Genomic DNA, 21,378 nt, shown 5'->3' on the forward strand with positions numbered 1-21,378 from the left:
AATCCTTCAGTAATTAAATTGTCACTGCATCTTACAAGTGCAAAACCCTGAGGCAGCTTGAAAGTGTTTCCTTAGTAATTATAGTTACAGGGCAAACTAACACAAGAAACTGTGAAATCCTTCTAGGAAACACCGATTTCCTCTTCTCAGTTATCTTTCCCCATTCCCACTGCTTTCTTCTGGGACCTGCCTCTTTAGAAGATGTTTATGTTTTTTTGGTCAGTCTGCCCTGACCTTGCTACAGTCCTCATGGGCAAGCAGAGACAGTCAGCCCACAACTGAATCATGAGGGAAGTATCTCCCAGTTTCATAATTAGCCAAGATTTGTCACCTCGTTTGTTACCTCTAAGTCACCTCATTTTCTGCACTGATTAACAACCAACCCTTCCCAAGGCTTCTCCCCTTTCCAAATCTGCTGCTTCCTGCTCACACCTTCCTCTTCTGTTAGCAAAGCTTTTAAACCTACTAAGAATTAGTTTGGGTTTAAGACTTTGGCAAATTAGACATAGTCCGATGAAGACAACCTCTCTGCCTGGTCCCAATTAAGATCTCATGACAAGCACTCCTGATGCTTTCCTCAGACAACATCCATAAGCTAATCACTGTAATTTTCCCCTTCCTGTTTTACCCCTGGTGTTCTGTATATATACTACTAATAATCTGTTTGCTAAATTAGGAAACCTGTATAATTAGTGTGTACCTTTCTCCTCCCTGGATTGCTCTCTTTGTCAGAGATTTGTTGTTGGAATGTTCCCAGTTCTGTCCTTAAATACACCGTGGCCATAAAGCTACTGAAAACATCAGCTTTCTGCTGCCAAATGGAAATTTCTGTCCACTGTCAGGTAAGAGAGATAATGAGTAATAGACAAGCAACAGCAACATTAATGGTTTGTTTTTCACCTCTTATGCAGACCCCCCTTCCCCCCCAGTTTTAGCTATCTTATTAAAACTAGTATAATCCTTAAAAACTAAATTTTTAATCTGTTTAGGACACTTTGTTCCTGGGAAAGCATGAATGAGGGGGATTAAATTGAATCTGTACTATACTTTTCTTGGTGATTGGTAATTATGTTGTCACTCATGACGCTATTCATTGCACTTAGCTGCATGGGACTGAGGAAAAACATGACATTTCCTGTACTAGACATAATGAGAATATATGGCTTTTCATAGAATCATCCATCAGTTAGGAACAGGAGTAAACAAAACATGGGAGAGTTGTACTTGGAACAGAGGATTTTTTACTTCAAGCCATAGGATAAAACATTTATACTTTCCCTGGAAAATATAAATGGGGAGGTAACAGGTACAATGCCAAATTTAGGTGAACAGCAAGCTCTTATTTTGTATCTGTTGCTTTTTCAACCAACCTGTCACCCAGCAAAAGCATTGCACTTGAGAAACACCCCATACACATTCCAGCCTGTAACTCTGCCCTTTAGAAAAGAGCAACCATTTTTCTTGTCTCAGTTTTTGGATGAACAAGCTGAGGTACCTTCAAAAGGGCACAGATTTAAAAAAAAACAAAACGTGCAAACGAGCCATGCTCTGGAAATAATACACCTCTCAGCAAACAGTCTTTGCGTGTGCTTCCTCAACACGTGGACTTAAGACTCTTCTGCCCACCCAGCTTCCTGAAAGAGTACACATCTAACCTTGGCTGGTAAGTCTGTCACGAGGATGAACACAATTCTTTTGGACCCAGCTTCACTGCAATCAAATGTATCTTCCTAATTCTTGATTGGAATCTGTAAACTGAAAAGCTCTGATGCAAAAGGTGTGGTGCAAATGCAGTGCTTCTGTTAAAATGAAAAACAAAACCCCAAGCAAATAAAAATGCACCTTTTTGGACAGAGTGGCATACTGAATAAACTGCACCATTAACGTGTTCTTAGAAGTTTTAAGTAGGAAACTGGTATGTTTATTTCAAAAGTTCTGACTTCCACGAATCATAAACTGACAATTTGTTGAAGAATTTGACAAATGAACATAGTTAACTCTGGAGAGGACCAAATCAGTACACAAAGAGTAGGCTTGTTTGCATCCAAGTTAGGATGTTTTAATCCAAGTTAGGAGGTGTTTTTGCAACCAAAGTGGTTCTACACAACATTTTGGCCTAAATGAGCCATATCTCCTGCACCATATGTCGGGCAGAAATTTTCTAGGCTGTGTTCACATGAGTATCACAGGTAAGCTAACACTGCATGAAGTCTTTGCTTCCACTTTTAATAAATGTCACTTGCCATAATCACGGTATTTTGCAGACTAGCTGTGTAGAGCTTTCAACAGGGATCTGTTTTTGATATTTACTGGTAGACATTAAATGCTTCTGGGAGGTTATTTTCTCTTGTCGGGGTCACCGTGACTTGTGTTTTTTTTAAAAAATAACATCCCCCTGGAAACAGTCTTTTTCCTTCCCTTGCACAACTTGCTGACAAATTAAAACTCAGGAGATTTTTTTGTTTTGTTTTAATCTTTATCAACTGCTGTAGTCAGCACACCTGAGGCAAGAGGATCAACACAGGAAGTACTAACATTTTTAGGAATGCAAAAGGAACAGAGAGAAAACAGAGACAACCCAGAACAGATGCTGCAAAAATTACTTTTTTTATCAGTTAGCATTGTAAACTGCCATGGAAAATTCAAGAGGTGCTCACAGCTGATATTCTAAGTGTTTTTCTTTTATCAAAGAGGCTTGGTTTTTCAAAAGCAAGAAGAACAAAGGTTTCATCTTCTTGTAGAACGCGGCACTCTTCTGCTGCTCTGTACAGTTCTGTAAAGCCCAGCAATGGCCAGTGCTGCCCTCAAGGTGACACTGCAGCTGGGCCTCAAGGTGACACTGATGGACAAGCATTAGTTATTACTTGGATCTTCCACAATCATGCTTCGTATGACAGTACTTTTAAAATGCTGCGCGGAAACAGTCAACAGAGTTTTGAGGGCTATTTCTTATCTTTTAAACTTTTTGTGGTTTTTTTTTTTCACTCTTCTGATCTCAGACTGATCTGCAACAAGAGGGAAGCAGGACTCCCTCGTTGCAGGCCATCACTTCAGAGTGGCAGCTCCAGCACAAGGAAGCTTTGATGGACAGGGTACATCCCAGCTCCTCTCCATGGCACTTTGTGCATGGAGTCCTCTGCCATCTGACAATCTGCCCACAGCCAAAACAGAGCAACAGACAAGTATTACTGAAAATTTTATGACAGTATTGGCAGTAATAAAATTTGGTCAACACTTGGCACTGTATGCCATTAGAATGAGTCTTATTACAATACCAGCATATTGCTCACTACTTTTAGGGAATAGCAATGCAAAACCTTATTATACTAGCCATGTTCAATGAAATTGGAGACAGGACTCCACTATCTGCTTATAATCTATATTTGTATGTGACACAGAATATTCAAAACCACACTGACAAATTCACACTGCCTCTGCATTGGTCACATTTAGAAGGGACCTAAGAACACAGATCCTGTTAGGAAAGCAATGTCTATGTTCTTATACTGCAGACTTGCCACAGTCAAACTGACATAGCAGAGTTTTCAAGAGCAGTGAGCCTTTACAGGGGTGTGAAATTAATGGAAACGTTGCAACTTATCAGGTTACTTTGTAAGTCAGTGTTTTTGCCAGAAGGCTTGAAGTAGGCTGTGTACCCAGTATGGTTGAGATGACCACAGAGGAGCTCCATCAAGAATCAGTGTATCCCTCAGCTCCTGTCTGACTTCATTTCTCTTGTTATGCTTTCAAACCTGATAACCTTTTCCTCCATTGTGGTATATTTAAAAGATGGTTATAAATATATGTACCATTCCAGTCATGCTCAAGAGTTTTGACACTTTCTCTGTGTTGGACATTTTCAATTAGGAAAACTCAAAACCTTTGATTAGGTAGAAAGGTTCTTTCATTACTCATGGAATTATTAGGGATGCTGTCATGGATTGTAGAGATCAATACAATGTCTAATGCATCCTTAGTTGTGGTGTTTCTTAGAGCTACCTTCCTGTTTCCACTGCAGGTTGTACATTCCAAGTGTGGGGTGTGTTTTTGGGAATCATTCACTACTGAGGTATTGTACTATGAAGCAGGATTTTCTTTCAGTAATTTAGTATATATGTGTACTGAATAAGACCTCATGTTTTAAAATGTCTAACCTTACACAGAAATATAGAAAGCCTAATTTATTGTGCCGAGACAGCTTTTTCATACACTTCAAATTTGTACTGGATGCCATTCTCTTCTTGGATATCAGCAGGGACACCTGGGTATCTGGAGAGAAGGGAGAAGAAAAAGCAAAGACAAGTAAATAAAAATATCAATATGAGTCACCTGCAATCTATCCCATCAATTAGAAAAGAGAGTTGTTTGAAAAAGGAGATGAAAATACCATCCTTACCAAAGGTATACCAAGCACAAACTACTTTTAGAAATCATTAGAAACTACTATCAGCAACTTGTACACAAATCTTTTTAAATCAAGAAAGCATACTCTGATGTAAAAAAATCCACCACCCTTATGGCTTCATACAAAAAAACCTTCAACATTTTTATTAAACCCTCCAACACTTTATTTAATATGTCTGCACAGGCAGAATAGATTCAGAACACATTTAGGTTTTGTTGCTTTGCTTTTCCTCAGATGGATGAGAAAAATGCTAAGGTAAAAGTTTCTCACAAGTCTACAACAGCTTCTTAAAGCAGCTGGCTCCTACCACGCAAAATGTTCCTCTGTATTCCAGATTTACTTAAACACTTTTTATTAATAGACACTTAAACCAAATCTGTTTGGCGCCATTTTGCCTTTTATTTGCTAGGTTTCATTCTACCAGATTTCCACTTTGGTGAGGGAATTACCTACTATTTTTTAAATTCATGCTTTAAGGCCAAATTCTGATTGCAGGACACTGGCCAAAACCAATCCATACCTGAGGAACAGCCAGGATGGAGAAAGGGGAGCTCTAGGTCAGACGTGAGGTGGGCTCATCAGATGGCACAAAGCACTTCAGAACATGTTAGAACTGAAAAAGGTGACTTCTACTTCCCAGCCACCTTGTTTGTCTCTCCTGCATCCTTCTGCCTTGCCTCTAGCTTTTCTCCCCCACTGCAGTGCTAATCCATTCCTGTGCCCCATTGCAGGGAGCTTGACTTGCCATGCTTTTTGTTTCTTCCACTGCTGGTCTGTTACCAGCTGGGAACCAAAACGAGAGTAGCAAGAAGAGGAGGATGTCCTCTCCTTGCTGGTTCTTGAGGCAGACATTTGAATCTTTGCCACCTTTCTACTGCCTGTTGGATGTAATCATCTCGGAGAGGACATGAAAGTAGGACATGGAATATGGCAAGGATAACATAAAAGAAACAAGAGTGAATGGCAGAAACGTACAGTTTAATAGTTGTTCATCCTAAATTTGTTAGTAAGAAGTAATTTTCTCAAGAGAAAGGAATAACCTTACAAATCTACAAAAGCTCAACCATCCCTGCTCAAACGCATTAATTGACCTTTGGCAATTTATCAGACATCTAGAGGCTAAATACCATTGACTAACAACACACCGAGTTATAAAGGTTAGTAAATATTTGAGTAATTCTAAAGTGAGAAACAGTAAGAAAGTTACTTTTCAAGCAAACCAACAACAGGAATTGTTTACTGCAAAGATTATGGAAGGCTGAAGAACACAAGTTCCAACAACCCCTCTGTGCTGAGGTGCAATTCCAGGTTCTAAGTAAAATACGACTGAGGAAAAATACAGGGAAAAGCACCCCCAACTCAAACCAGAACGTGGCTTTAACAGGGCCCATCCACATCCAAATTAGATTGTTAAAATCTTCCATCTGAACACAAGACTAGTATGCATCTTGATACTCACTCAGTGAGAAGTTTGTAGTCATTGTAGTCAATTTCTGGAAAAAATGTGTCACTTTCAAACTCCTGCAAAATTCTTGTCACAAACAATCGATGGTTAATTGGCTTCTCCATTGCTGCCTTTAAAAACAACAGAAACAATTGAGTTGTTCCCTGTAAAACAGGTCAACCATGCATGAAGTAGTGTTGCTTATTAAAATTTTTAATATTTTTGGTTTATAACACTGAAGCCTGTAAGACAATTCAATGTACACATTCTTATTTGGAACACTAGCTTTCTTTGCCAACTCTCCAAATTCTTGTTCTGCCTGCACCAGCCATCACCATGGCAGCGTTCACAGAATCACAGAAGTCTTCTGGTTGGAGAAGACATTTAAGATCATTGAGTCCAATCACACCCCCTCTGATTGCATCTTTGCCAGCTGCCCAAGCACCAGTGGCTACTGGACAATGTAATCAGCTGAAAGGTAATTGCCAGTTATCTTAGCCTATTCTCTACTTGCAGGCTGCATTCCAAAAATGCTACCTAAAACTGAAACTGGAGTTACTATTTTTTTTTAACAGGGTTTAAGCAAAGCAGTGAAAATTGAACTATACATCTTCTCTTTTGGACTGGGACCAACAGCTCTTTCTAAAGGGACAATTTAATCTTGTGCCAGTCCCACCTGGTAAGTGGCAGCAACACCTGCTCATAGAGCCTGGGGCATCTGACAGAAATTAAGAAAAAAATCAGTAGTCCTGTGAGAAGAAACAAGCAATATGGTCTAGTCTCAACAAGCAATTTTTGAATCACATGTCCTTGAAAAAAAGGAAGCCTTAAGTGGTGAGAGAGGCTCACATCTCAACAGAATTTTTTCCAGCATTTAATTAATATGACTGCTAAGGATTTATAATGTATCTTTACTCTGCATTAGTTTTCAGTTCCAGTGAACAAATTATCTACCAGTTCAACTTCAAAGTTTGATCTCTGGATTATTCAAAGTGCATTTCAATGTGTAATAGGTACCAAAATACCATATATATGGCTATATAATCACAACAATGGACACTTCCAAGCTCCCTGGTTGAAAAAAATTATGAAGAGACCCATTAGGTGAGTTCCTCACTAGTAAATTCACACAAAATTGAAGGTAAAAATTAGTTTGTCTCCAGTCTGGAAAGTCACCTCTTCCAGACATTCTCAGCATTAAAATAACCTATTAACAGCTATACTGGTGCCTGGTTGTATTTTTAAAAAGCTTACAGCTGTCTCTCCCTTTCCCAGTTTTAAACTGGCAACGACCAAAGCTCTTTGGTAAAGGTGATTCACCATGCAGCCTGCTATTTAGGTACTACTTTGACAAGTACAGAAGCCAAGTGATAGCAAATTTAATGCAATGAAATTAATTGGTATTATTGCTCAGAAGTTAATTTCTAGAAAGCTGCTCTTTCGTTAGAAAATGGCTTAAAATGGAAGGGATAAGACACAGCACAGCAGCATCCAAAGCTCTAAACTGATGCTCATCTGGTTTGTATAGAAATACCACATTTTTCTTTCTTTAAATAGGGGTGGGAGGTAAAAGGAGAAACACCTGCAGAATGACAGAAGAATAATAATCTGCATCACAAATAAAAACATGCTGTATTCTGTAAACAGAGCTACTTTTGCTTTGTTGTAGAGGAATAAATCAACTTCCTATCCAGCTTTATGGGAATTCAGCTTCAGCAAGAACTTTGTACCATCAAGGCAGGTCAGGGAAGAGGGTACAGAGTGACTGATGACAGATACTGCAATGAAAGCTGAACTTAGTGTTAAGGTGACCAGAGGGTGACCTCCACTGTAGATAAACAGTTGCATTAGTTGAATGAACCAACCATCTGTGTAATTGTTTGTCCCCAGGTTAATAAAAAAAAGTGCAAAAGCTTCCCAAGTTAGCCAGACCAGCCCTGGGTGGGTTCTGTGTGCGTTCCTGGCCCCTGAAAAGTAAACAACAAACACAAAGAACTTGGAGAAGAACAACAGGCTCGAGCTGGTTTCAACCCACATGTTCCTTCTCATCAGCCTGGAATGCCCAGCAACATGGCAGCAAGCAATGAGCAAGGAGAAACACATTTGTGAAGGGATTCTGCTTTGTATGTCAGGGACTCTGCTCTTTCCAGTGCAATTTTCACTTGTATGAGATTTAAGTACATAGCTGAATCATGTAATGGTCTAGTATCCTGGCCTTGGCCTGTTCCTGTGGCCCCATCCAGTCATCCCAGGGCTATGTCTGACTCTGGTTACTTCCATGGGGCCCGATCCTGCCCTGTGGACCTGTCTCATCACCATGAGCCCTGGCTAGTGAGGCCCATGTAAGTCAGGTTGTTGTGCCTGGGCTCCAGCTCCTGTCCCTTTGGGAGCAGCTGGTCCTCCATGTGCCCTGACAGTAACTTCATTGAACTTCAGATAAATTACTTTGTTTGTATCAAGCATTGCCACCTGGAGTCTCTAAAGCAACCTCTTGGGAGAGGAATGGACTCTGCCACTACTGCTACAGACCTGGCAGTATGGGAAGGAGCTTTGTCACAACTCTGGCATTTGCATAAGGATAAAGCTAGTTTCTTACTAACATTCAATTCACTCTTGCCCTGTCCAGCCCAGTTCATCAGTCCAACATGACTTTGTTTTAATGTAACATATACATAAGCTGAAGGTATAGTCTTGAATATTTAAACAGAATGTGCAGTAATTAAATACATTTCTAGTAATCAGGCAATACTGTGGGAAGCTAGCACAATATTCAACAGACAGACCATTTTCAATGAGTAGATCAGTTCTGCCTTTTTTGGTTTTGTGTATTTGGTAAATGTCAGGATAACGTATCTGGTGTAAAAGACAGATAGTAAGAGGGTTCTTGTTGGGAGGAATTGTACCAGGGCAAGAGGAGGAGAATTTAAAAACAAAATTATGATGTCTCTAAGCTCATGCTTCTGTAAATTTGAAGAATCTGCATCCTTACTCCACAGCCATTATGCTCCCCTTAACTCCATTGCCACACTGGGTGTCAAAGTCATTCTTATTTTAATTTACTGTGTTTTTCCCTCATAATCCCCTCAGTGATCCTAGGACCTGCACTGGTTTCCCTTGGCAGTTTACATACTTGTTTGCTCTCCACACAGGCACCTCATCTTGTGTTGCTACTGAACCTCTAAAGAAATTACAGTCTGATGCAGCAGGGAAAAACAAATTTTGGTTCAAGTGAAAGCACAGCCTATTAAAACTGTGGCTCTTGACCTGTCAGAAACACCAGAACCACTGCTCAAGCAGAGATGATTTTCCACAAGAGAGGGAGGACAGGAGACCTGAGGTGTCAGGATCCCTCCTGTTGTCCCAGGTATGTCAACCCCGTATGTGAACCAGAATCCTTTATTACTTACATATCTCTTCATAACCCTGTGAAAAGATTTCAGCATACCCTGACTTTTTGCTGACTTCCACAAAACACTCAGCAAGCCTGCCTCTGAAGCATAAAGCAAAAAGGAGATGATGTAAGGATCATCTTCCCCATCATCTCCAGCTGCACTGGACTGACAGCCAATACAAGATTAGATTACGTCTGCATGTGCAGGACCATTGCCTTAAGTTAGTTTCCCGTTGTAGAACGCAGGTTAAAGCAGCCCTAAGTCTCTGCAACAAGGAACAGCTGTGCATTACAAGTAATTTTCAGAAGTACTATACAGAAAATTAATCTTTTATACATCTCATCACAAAACCACTGTCAACTAGTGGGCATAGCAACCAGTTGCTGTAGAAGAGACCCATTATTTCTAGTGATGTAAAGATTCACAGGGTTGAAAACACAGACATATTGCTTCTGCTTTCTTACCAATTGCAGAAAATAAGGAAAACAGCCAAAATAACTGTGTGAGGCATTTATTTTTAAGGGTCCTTGTACTGCTGGACAACATTGCCAATCCAAACAAAATATGAGACTATTACAAAAGAGAACATTTCAAAATAAACACTCTATTTGCATTTTGTTTTTCAACCCTTAAAATGTATTGGATCTTACAGGCAACCTGCATTTTGATGCCACGAGAGTATTTTAATACCTATTTTTTACATTTAAGAAATCTTACAGCTGAAGATCTCACAAAGTTCTAGTTCTTACCTTGGTAAACGGACTTGCTTAAGTTGAACTTTGGCTATTAGGAGAGTTGTGATGATTTACAGGAGAATCAACACCTCTAGAAATCCTTCCTTCCCACACTGCTAGGGCCCAGCTTAGCCAGGAAGGGAACAGCCCTTTCTTCCCAAGCCACCAAGGCTCAGCCTAGTTGAACACCTCCAGGGATGGAGACCCCACAAAACCTCTGGGCAGCCTGTTCCAGTGTCTCACCACACTTACACTGAAGAGTTTATGCCTGATCTCTAACCTAAATCTCTCTTCTTTCAGCTTAAAACCATTACCCCTCATCTTCTCACTGCAAGCCCCTGTAAAAAGCAAGACAAATATTCTACAAGCCTTACCAAAAAACTTGCCCATTTTGTCCTTGCAGATACAGATACACCTTAGCCACTAGATTTTTCTAAGTGTTAGTCTTAAGGGAGGGTCTTCTAAATCTTTTCCTCTGTAATCTCTGCAAGCATACTTGAAAAAGAACTTTAAAAGCAACCTTTCATAGCTGCATGATTTATGTCTGCAACTGACTCATATATTAACCTTTTTTAGTCATTTTTTTTCCCAGAGGAATGTTAAATCAATATGTTTGTTCACAAGAACAAGCACACACAAAAACCTTGTTTAGGAATAATAGCAATATTACACCTTTCTTTCCACATAACAAATCCTCTGAGTTTCTTTTGAAGACTACTGGAAAGGCTGGATATATCATTCTCAAGTCTGTGAAAGTTTGAGGATGCTAAATTGAAGAAAATTATTAAACTTTTAAACAAAATTATTTATTAATCCACTGGCTTAATATTGTAGTTCTGATTCCTCTAATTTTATTAATAACTAGTTAAGAACAAGAAGGATTGGCCATCAGTGGTATGACTACAATAGTCATGGGTATATTTTTACAAAATACAAATCTCTATGGGATGACAGTGCTGCCAGCTGTAATGCTGTGACCCTGCCACTTTTATGTAAAAGAGATAGGAGGGAATTGCACAGAGTGCTTAAACCCTTACTCAAAAAACACCCAGAAGTTCATAGAAATACAGGAAAATTTCTTCCCATTCCCATCTTTTAGTTCAGCTACATAAATACATATGGGAAAATTCTCCTGGAAGGAAGGATTCTGAAACATGACAGTAATGAAGTAAGAGAGTTATATTTTCATATATCCTAGGAAGACAGTCACCTTCCTTGGAAACAAGGCCTCTCAACCATACATGTGCATAATGGGAAAAACTGTCATGTGCTTGGTGGGACAGGGAAAGAGAACCCAGACAGTGCAACCTCAACAATCTTGTCTTCACTTTACATAAGGTAAAGCTACCAGCTTTCAAAACATAAGTTTTTTCAAGTCACACCTCAGACTGAATGCACCACTTAAAAAACATGCTAACACTCACATTAGTCTCTATTCCAATAGGTGTGCAGCTCAAAACCACTTACTCTTATATGCAGGGAAGCTAGAAAAAAGGTTATTATTTCTGTTATAATTTACAAGAAATTTCAGACATACTAAAACATGATATTTAAAACGTATATTAGAGTTAGCTAGTCAAGTTTTGGCAGGCTTGGAAAAAATAATGATAAAACTAGTGACTCACATTGTTAATACTTCTCTCTTCTAGAGTGATCCTTATGGTACAGCAAAGATGTGAAGCTTAGCAAATGTGGCATTCACTACCCACTCAGGGCAGTCGGAACCCAGTGAAGCTTATATGCTTATTCAAGAAACTCTATTTAAGAGGGTAATTATATCATAGAATCATATCATAGAATCTTAGGGGTTGGAAGGGACCTCGAAAGATCATCTAGTCCAACCCCCCCTGCTAGAGCAGGGTCACCTAGAGCACATCACACAAGAACGCATCCAGGTGGGTTTTGAATGTCTCCAGTGAAGGAGACTCCACAACCTCCCTGGGCAGCCTGTTCCAGTGCTAATTAATCATCTGCAAGAGACTTGCTGCACTAAATATGAGTAACAACTTCATAATTCAATATTTTTTAAGAATTAAAGAGGTAGATTACAAAACACAGTATGTCAAATGCTAATCCATAGGAAGACACCTGAGCATGAATATTAGATAAGATTTTCCCTTGCAGATTACTGGAAATTTAATTTCCAGCTCAAGCCTCTTTGAAGGATTTCCCCAAACACTATTTATCACCAGCATCTGTTTTCTGTTATGGCCAGCCCAGATATTAAATAAACAGCAGAACCAACAAAACTTGTTGTGGAAGAAGTTTTTGCTGTTACAAGTTTCTTCTCCAAATTTATACACAAATACAATTCTGTACTTCAGCAGTATGACCTTGAGTGTTGTTATTTGCTTCTGTGGCATTGAGAAAGCAATAAGCTGAGTAGGAACATATAAATTAGAAGAGACAATTTTAAATGTTTGAGATGCTGTAGGAAAAACTATTTTATCAAGGTGAAAACCTGTTTGAAATATAGCCTGTTTTGGTGTTACTAAAGAGGCCTTGGTTATGAGGACCTGAGTCATAAATTTTTCAATTTTCTTTTTTTTTTTGTTTAAGTTTTGTTGCTAGGATGTGTTTGTTTGGTTTTTTTTTTCCTTTTCCACTAGTAAGTTCACTGTTAGGGATTTGTGCTTGCTTATTTTTACAATGCCAGATTTATCTTAAACACTCAACACACAACATAGCACAAGACAATACTATCCACATAAGTAAATATACACCTGTTTTGTTTTGTTTGGTTTGTTGTTTGTTTGTTTGTTTTTTTTAGTCCTATTTAATATTTGGGGATGTGCTGGACTTACAGTTCCTATTGCTATTAAAATCTGATTTTTTTGTAAATCAGTTTAAAACACACAGCTTAAATCCAGTCAAAAGAGACTGATATAATTGATACTGAGCAGACTCCCTTAGGATCTCACGGTAGCACTATTTTGTGGAGTCAAAGCCCAGACATAAACTTCTCAATTAAGAAACAATGAATGCATTTGCATTAGTGTCTTAACCCAGAACAGAAACGTGGTTTTGAAATTATTTTTCCAGTTGTCCCCCCTCGCCATGCTCTAGTACATGTTTTGTACTGGGGAGCAATCTTGGGGTGCATGAACTAAATTACTTGGGGATGAAACCAAGACAGAAAATCTCCTCCAGGAACACACTGGATAAGGTCTAACAGCTACTAGGGACTCAAGGGCCAGAACCAATGAGTGAGTCACCACCACAAGTTTTCCAGCACACAAAAAGCACTCTTGAGCCAGCAGACAGCTCTCAAAACATCAAGTGCTCAGGCAGAATCATAGAGTGCTTCTCATGATACATAACAGATTCATAATTGCTGTGACCTGCTGGCCATTGCTGGGCTGCTGTACTCCTCTTTACTCACCCATATAATAAAAACCAACATCAACTCCTTCTGGAGCTCAGGAGATGCAAAATAGTACAGAAGATCCAGTATGGTGTCACACCAAGATCCAAAGAAATCACACTTGTAAACCTGTGCTGTGAGAAATCCAAAAGTTTCCCTGGAGGCAACTGTACTACCTTGTGACTGTATCAGGAGATCACAAACCTGAAGAGATGATCAGTGTCAAGTCAAATTTAAGATTATGAAGGCTGCACAAAGGTTTTTGAATGCTCAGTGAACTGTGGGAGCTGTTTCCAGTCTTTTCTGCTCTCATTTCCTAATTCCAATGCTCTACTTGGCTATCCCTGTCCCCACCAAAATGCCCACTACATCCAGCTCCTCTGCCTTTTCCTGTTGCAGACATCAAGGCCCAGAACAGACCATTTCCCACAGTATGTTGCTGAACACAGCATGAATGTAACCTACATGAGGATTTGGATGGCCACCCTGTTCAGAGCTCACCTTTCTCTGTTCTTCACAGAACTTCAGCCAGCTTATGCCAATAATCTCACCATCCTGGAAAGAGCTGTGTCATTGAGAACCTAAGGGCAGTGGGCAGGATGGCCATAAGCTGCACTTGCCATTATAAGTGTTCAGAGACTGTGAGGCTTGCTTCTCTCTTCTCTGCAGTCCTGTGAGGAAGAGGCCATGAACAGCAGCAGCCTCCATCCCATCCCTTGCCCCTCCTGCTGAGGGCAGCATCTTTTCTTGAACTGGCACCCTGGAGCACAGAATCTAGCACCTTTGCTTGCCTCAGTTCTTAGAGGCTGGGGAGGGCACAGCAGCCATCTGTGCTTGAGACTGAGAGAAAGGCTGGACACTTGTGTCCCATAGAGTGCCCTTCTGCACTCAGGCAGCTGAGTAGGTGCTCTGCCTCAGCAAAACTCTCTAATGGGGACAAGCCAGGCTTGTGTTTCAGTGTGATACCTGGGCAGGGCAGCATGAGGCACAGAGGGGAGGCAGTATGTCACATAAGGCAGGTGCTAAAACATCTTGAATGACCCTGTGGAGAAAGAAGGTGCCAGCATCACTTTTCAGTCTGAGGTTCTTTGGAAACCTCCTGAACCATGTGTGAATCTGCCTCCGTTCATGGGCTACCTGTGGTAACCCTAGTGGCTTGCTGCCCTGGGTGGGCATGTAGGTATTGCCCAGAGCACCCAAAGAGGGTGTGGGAAACCAAAGAGCACAAAGGCCTGGAAGATCATGTGTGTGTTCCCTCCTCATAACACCTACAGAAACATGGCTTGGAGGATTGCTTCAGGGAGCTCAGTGATAACAAGCCTGATCATGGTGGACCTCCCCATCCCACACTGATTAACTGATCATAAGTTGGTAAAGTTAAGTATCTGCAGGAGGCAGATGAAAAGCATGGTGCTTTCCAGAGTGGTCTGTTCTCCTCATCGAGGTCTGTCCTCATACAAGTCTCCCTGGTTTGAAAGATCTGAACTTTGGGTTAAACTCCCCAAAGTGCTAGAAGTGGTAATGTCCATTTCAAACCACTCCAGTTGCACTGACTTGCTGAAGTACTCTGTCTCCACCACAAGCCTATACGAAGAAATACAATCTGTTATAAATCTTTAAGCCATATAAAGTAGTAACATCAAAATAATGCTTTAAAAGCAATGTAGATGCTTGAAAGGGGGAAAACAGTTAAAATTTTAAGTCATATTCTCTTATGCTGATCAGCCCAAGTAACATGTTGCAAAAGCACTATCAATAAAACTGCTTATTTACAATCTAAGTATTGGCGAGTAATACTCTAAAAATTGCATTGTTTTCTACAAAATACCAGCCATGTACTAGAAAAATATTTAAATTAGAATTCTACAACACAAATGCTCCTGGAAGAACAAGCAAAAACAATCACTGTGCAGCACTAGATAAGTATGAGACCATTGCATAGAAGGGGTAAATGCTCCTGCTCATTCTGCAGGATTACAGGCAGAAGCCAAATCCAGTCTCTTCTCACGTTGGGCAATTTTGTCCAACCAGAAGAGAATCTGTGTCCAGAAATAAACCTGCTACTTCCTGCCTGGAAGCAGCATTTTAATGGCTGGGAGTGAAGGACTGGTTATTTTATATGTTAATACTTGATCACAGATTGAATGCATTTGGACATCAAGTATGTGGTGGACTTCACATGCAAAACTGATTATAAAACATAAATTAAAAAAAAAATAAAGGAAAAAAAAACAACAGATAGAGGTACACAAGTGCTTTACAGGCTATTTCCGTATTCATCTTATTTTTCTTACAATCTTACCAATATCTAACTACTTTCCTTTTTTACTGCAAAAGATACATTCCCAAAGACACAGAGAAGAGGTTCATGAAAGGCACAAACTGCAAAGGCAAGAAATACCAGAACTTGTATTTTCCCTCCCTGTATACAAAGCATGTAAGCCCTAATATTATAAGCCCTAATTTGCTATCAGTACTATGATGGCATTTTCATCAAACACCTGAAGTCTAAGTGCCAAATGAGGACGTGGAGTGTGTTTCCCAAGATGCTTATAATACTTAAAGGAAAGCAGAAGAGTCCTTTATTACTAAAAGAAAAAAAGAAGAATTTGATTTACAATTCCTGATTAAGATTCTTTTATCAGAAGACAGAATGCGTATTGAGTGCTTATTCTGTATTCTCCTAATTGATAGAGGAACTAGGGTTGCTGGCCATTATCTTGTACGTGGTACTGACAACAAATAGAAATGACATGAGAATTTAAAAGAAGTCAAAATCAATTCAGAGTTGAAGGGCAGGACTTTTTACAGACTGTGGAAGGTCTGAAAGGGACTGAAGGGATGTGGGTGGAGGCATAAAGAGTTCACTAAACTTCACATGTGTATAAAAGAAAGATGAGAGGGGGGAAGGGAGAAAGATGACCGAAGGAACATAGGACAAGGGAAGTTTTACTCCAGACCTTCATGTTGCACAGCTGGTATCTAAGTTAAGGAGAGGAAGACTATTGCATCTGTGGGAAAACAGGGCAGTTTATACGGGGCTTTGTCTGTGAAAAGATGGTGCTGAGAAAAAAGTGGCACATGCTGCCCTTTTAGCACATGAATGGACACCTGGATAAACCTGGCGAGTGGGAACCGTAGGGATGCCTGGTTGCTGGAAGGGAAATGAGTGTTAGTTCTACTTTTGTTGTGTATCACCTCTTACAGCTGACACTATCACTTGCCAGCTCTCTCTAAACCCTCTTTTCTTACTTGTATACTTGTATAAACTGTCACGCTCTGGCTGCAAAAGCTGGATCATTTTTCCGTTTTTCCCTACATCCTCTGCAGAGTCAGTCTACTGCCTCAGTAAAATAAGGTCTTGGTGTTAAACCCCAACAGTTTAGATATTTAAGAAAAGCTCTCCAAAGCGCAATGCTTGTATGACACTGGACCATTGGCAAGAGCAGCATTTGGTTACTTGGACAGATATTTTAAACTTGTGAGTTGAAATTTTACTCTCCTAAGACTTGTCCTGTTGGAACGGAAGCACTGGACTGTGCTGGGTCACAAGATGGAAAGGCACTTCCTAAAGCCAAAGTAGTAGAAAATTGAGCCACCCTCATCCCACTGCAGAAAAGGAGAAGCTAGGAGTACTCTAAATGTACCTTGTAAACTGAAGTGCCTCCCACGATCCAAACCATGTCTACTTTACTTTGTAACACTGGTGAATCCAGAAGAGCTAAAGCATCATCCAGACTTTTGGAAAGATAATGTGCTCCTTTTGGGGTTTCCCTAGAAAAAGCAAAGTTTTATTCCTAAGTAAATAAAGAGACATTAATCAGGATAATCAGTACAATCTAGGCACACAGTGTGTTTTGCTGAATTCACAGATGATTAAATGTTTCACATTAGTTAATTATTTTGAAATGCCTATTATTGCTAAAATATGTTAGAAATCTCTGACTGCAAGATTGTTTAATAAATCACAATTTAATCATAACAGTGACTTATGAGTCATTATAAATTACAGATCAGAAATGTTGTATCCAATTTTTTAAGAAGTGTAACTGAGAAATGTAGGTATCTATAAAATTAAATATATATTTCTACTTATAGTCTAGAACATTAATGTTTTGTGCAATAAAACTAGTAAAAAAGCACCTGTTCTTCTGCCCCCACCACATGTAGCCCAAACCCACCAATATCCTCCAAAGCAATAAAACCTTGTAAAGACATATTTCTTTAAGAATATTTGTCTGACTCTGGGTGATGCATTCAAGAAGAGAGCTCTGAAAAAGGACAGTACTTCTTCCTTAAGTGCTAATAAAAATAAACTTTAAAAAAAGGGAATAAGAGTCACCAATCTAACCAGGAAATCGAGAAATACAGCTAAATACATGAGTCAGAAAGACTATTGCCAGTTGTCAGATGATTTGTGTGTAGAGCTAGGACTAGTATTTATTACGCAAAGTAATGACAATTATCTTGTGAATTAACTACAAAAAATAAGAATTAAAAAAAAAATAAAAGTTGAAGAAGTGGTATCACTCAGAACCAAGAGCAGAAATACTTCCTAACCAGAAGTATCATATTTTTAGGTGCAGACTTTTTTATTTCTTTTACAGGCCTATTATTAATCATACATACCTGAGCTCCCTGCTGAGCACTATATTAATTCTGTCTTTTAAAGGACGATTCTTCTCAGGAATGGAGAACCAGGTTTTTTTACCCATTATCAGTGCATTCTGTTTACCTGAGTAAGAGAGAAAACACTTATTTAGAGGGTACTTTTTCCTCTCTTCCCATTTGTTCTGGTTGTTCAGTGACACCTGCTGGGCTTTCCCTCCTTCCAACAAAAGTACAAGCTGAGGCAGATTAGGCACATGCACAGAACACCACATTTGTGGCCTCAAAGCCTTGGCAGGCAATTGACACCAAAGTAGTCTCATGCACACCTATAAACTTATAATTGACAGAAAAGTACAAAAGACACGTCAGTGCCCTCACATGCATTTGGACATTGGCTCTGCTGTAGTTATAAGGACAAATTAATCTTGGTGTGTAAGAGCAACTCAGATCCTCAAAGGAGGTCTCTTAATGTGAAAAAACAGTTCTGTGTATAAATCTGAGCAGCATACAGTAATCGACTTTGCTTTCAATGTTCCATAACTCAAGATATTTGATCAGGAATTATTGCCAGTTTTGACTACTATTTAAAAAAAAAAGGTAAAAGTTTAACAGTTAAAAGAACCAGTCAAATTAAATCTTGAAGCAGAAGTGCAACAAGTTGTTCAATCGTATTCTAAAATTCACCTGTATAATTTCTGACCAAATCCTAGCATTCATAATCTGATTATCTTTTACATATGCCCTGCTAGAGGGTTTTTCTTGACGAGCAAAGGGAAATGTCAGAGAAATAAACACAGAGGTTGAGCCAAGGTAGAAGGAAATTTTTTACAGCTACTCTGCAGGAGGGGTTTCAGAGAAAAGAAAACAGTATTTGTTCACAGATAGCCACCCTGCTTCTAGATCTGAGAAAGGCTGGATCTACCAGATCCCATCTGAGAACAGATGCTGGAGCTCTTTATTAGAAGTGCCTGAAGACCCTTCTCCTAAAGATAAGTTTCATGAGCATTTCTGAGAGACCCACTGTCCTGTGAGTTTAGACATTTTAATGCAGACCCCGAGCACCACTGCTGAAGGAAACGCACACGTTCTGAAAAATGCATGTGTATTCTGACCTGTGTACTCTTCTTACATGTGAACTCTTGTCCCAGTAACACTGGGATACCTACAGGGTCAGAACACAGATTTTTGTAGACCAATAGCTAATTTACAGCAATTTACAGTGGCCAGTGCAGGGATGCAGGCAGAATAAAAGATCAGGTGATGCTGCTTCATTGTATCCTTCCCACTTCAAAAATCAGTGACTTTTTTTAGCCAATGGTGATACATCCCTGCTGTGAAGATTTTTGGCTCCACAAGGCATTAAGAGGCCTTATTATGAAACAAAGTAACTGCCTAGCACGTAATGTCATAGCTTATCAAAAGACTTGCCTGCAGGAGAGCAAAGTTTTTCTCTTTAATGATCTTTAAAACATCTTCTGCTGATTATGGGTTATTTGTGCCAGGTAAGATGCAAGGTGCAGACAAAAAGATCTCTATTCGTGTTCTCTTTTGTACCTAAGGTTGCAAATATCTCCAAATGTAAGTAAAATCTTCCACTTAAAACTGTTGCAAAAGGAGATTAAACATTCCTTGTGGAACATGGCACAGGTCACTCAGTTAAAACGACTGCACGTGACAGGCTGCCCAGAATTTTTAGCAAAACAAGTAAGTTTCTCTAGTCAGCAGTTTTAATAGGAGCACAAAAAAAGACAACCCACAGGGGAGTGACTACATTTGCAAACACAAAAGAGGCAGAAATGTGAGGATAAATCTATTGTCTCTCTCTGATTCCACCAGAAGCAGGGAGCTGGTCGCAGGGCTGAGGGAGATCCTCCTCTCCTCTCTGCTTCTACCACACACCTTGCCTTGGCAGTCCCCCCCGACAATTAGCCTAGTCTAACTGGTTAGAGAATTAAAACAGCCCAAGGAAATGTCAAAAGCAGCACTAAAGCCCCTGTGAAAACAGAACGAGGGCACTGCAAAACAAGACTTTTCCGGCAGCGATTAAGCACCCAGTCAGAACAAATGAGCTGTTTCCATCTTTTGCACTCCTACCCCTACTTGTTTGTGTCGATTTTCACAAGGGTTTTGACCCTGCAGTAACTGGTTTCACCTCACCAAATCAATGGAGTTTAATAAACATCACTTTGCCGGGCCTGAAAACCACTGCTGCGCGGGACCAGCCTGGTTCCGTGTTACCCCGTGTGGGGGGATACACGTTGGCTGCAGCGTTGCTGCTGGTATTAACCACGTTCTTAGGGGTTTCTGGCACAATGGGGTGGTTCAGCGTACAGAAAAATCAAGCAAAAATTACCGTCACGAGGGTCAGAGGGGTGGAACAAACGGCCGAGCTACAGCAAACAAGTGAGATAAGCTAACACAGCCTGAAAAAAAAATACTCTGCTAATGAATCAGCGTATACAAACCTTTCAGTCGAACTTGTAGGTAAAGGCAGGGAGGTGAAATTCTCTACTGTGTGAGGGAAACAGGACTTCAACATTATTTTTTTATGTCGGCCCCAAACCACCTGATTCACCTCCAGTGTCTTTATCTAACACGAGGTGTTTGGAGAAAGGTAAAACACTTGTGAGAGCGGAGGGGAAGGCTGTTTGCAGAAGGGCTTTTAAGGCAGGGAAAAGTAAGATTACCAGTCTGTTTCATGACTAATTTTAACGCGCAGAACCCCTCAGCAACAAGCCCAACGTTACCTTCCACACGGGACGTGCTTGTCATTCTTTGGAAGTACTTGTACTCATTCCTGGCAGGGAAACACGAAGAGCATTACCACGCGGCTCAGGAATAAGTTACATTTCCCTCACCAGAACAAAAAAAAAACAACGCCAAGTGCCACCGGCGCCCAGAGAGGAGCGGCCGCACGGGGCCGGGACCGGGAGCGAGACTCCGGCTCTCCGAAAACGAGAGCTCACCCTGTGCCGGGAGGTGCCGAGGCAGCTCTCCGAGCCCCTCGGGGCTCCCCGGGACGGCCCCGAGGCCCGGCGGCCGCGGCCGCGGCAGCCGCCACGGCGGGCACTTTCCCGCGCTCTCCAGCATCGCCCTCCCCGACTACAACTCCCAGCGCGCAACGCGCGGCGCTGCCCAGCCCGGCGGGCCCCAGCGCGCCGCGCTGCACGCCGGGAGTTGTAGTCCGCCCGGCGCCCCGGGGCGGGAGGGCAGCGCGCCGGCGCCCGCGGTACCTCAGCGGCGGCCAGGGCAAGCTGCCGTCCTTCCCGATGCCCATGTTCTGGCACACGGCCACGATGGAGTTGAGCGAGCGCACCATCCCGCTTCCCGCCGGACCCGGGTTTCGCCGCGAGCGAGTCCCAGCGGCGCGGCCCGGCGGGGCCCGCCCCGCGCCCGCCCCGCGCCCGCCCCGCGCCCGCCCCGCGCCC

At 41.0% G+C, this 21,378-nt stretch overlaps 1 protein-coding gene across 1 annotated transcript; it reads right to left on the reverse strand.

The window, feature by feature from the left end:
• Positions 1–2,588: 2,588 nt before the first annotated feature.
• Positions 2,589–21,336, reverse strand: DHFR (dihydrofolate reductase). The gene is made up of 6 exons (XM_051643397.1): positions 21,184–21,336; positions 20,698–20,747; positions 17,969–18,074; positions 16,987–17,113; positions 5,865–5,980; positions 2,589–4,269 (listed from the first exon to the last, which is right to left on the reverse strand). The coding sequence occupies exons 1-6, from the start codon at positions 21,267–21,269 to the stop codon at positions 4,182–4,184; spliced, it is 573 nt and encodes a 190-aa protein (XP_051499357.1). The 5' UTR covers positions 21,270–21,336; the 3' UTR covers positions 2,589–4,181.
• Positions 21,337–21,378: the final 42 nt, after the last annotated feature.

This window comes from Apus apus, chromosome Z (genome assembly GCF_020740795.1).
Source record: "Apus apus isolate bApuApu2 chromosome Z, bApuApu2.pri.cur, whole genome shotgun sequence".
NCBI classification, from domain to species: Eukaryota; Metazoa; Chordata; class Aves; order Apodiformes; family Apodidae; genus Apus; species Apus apus.

Excerpts from the sequence above, each read along its gene's own strand:
- DHFR (XM_051643397.1), bottom strand. The coding sequence starts at position 21,269 with ATGGTGCGCTCGCTCAACTCCATCGTGGCCGTGTGCCAGAACATGGGC. Across the intron at positions 18,075-20,697 it reads AAGCACGTCCCGTGTGGAAG|GTAAACAGAATGCACTGATA; the intron begins GTAACGTTGGGC and ends TCTCTTACTCAG. Across the intron at positions 5,981-16,986 it reads GAGGCACTTCAGTTTACAAG|GCAGCAATGGAGAAGCCAAT; the intron begins GTACATTTAGAG and ends TTGTTTTTAAAG.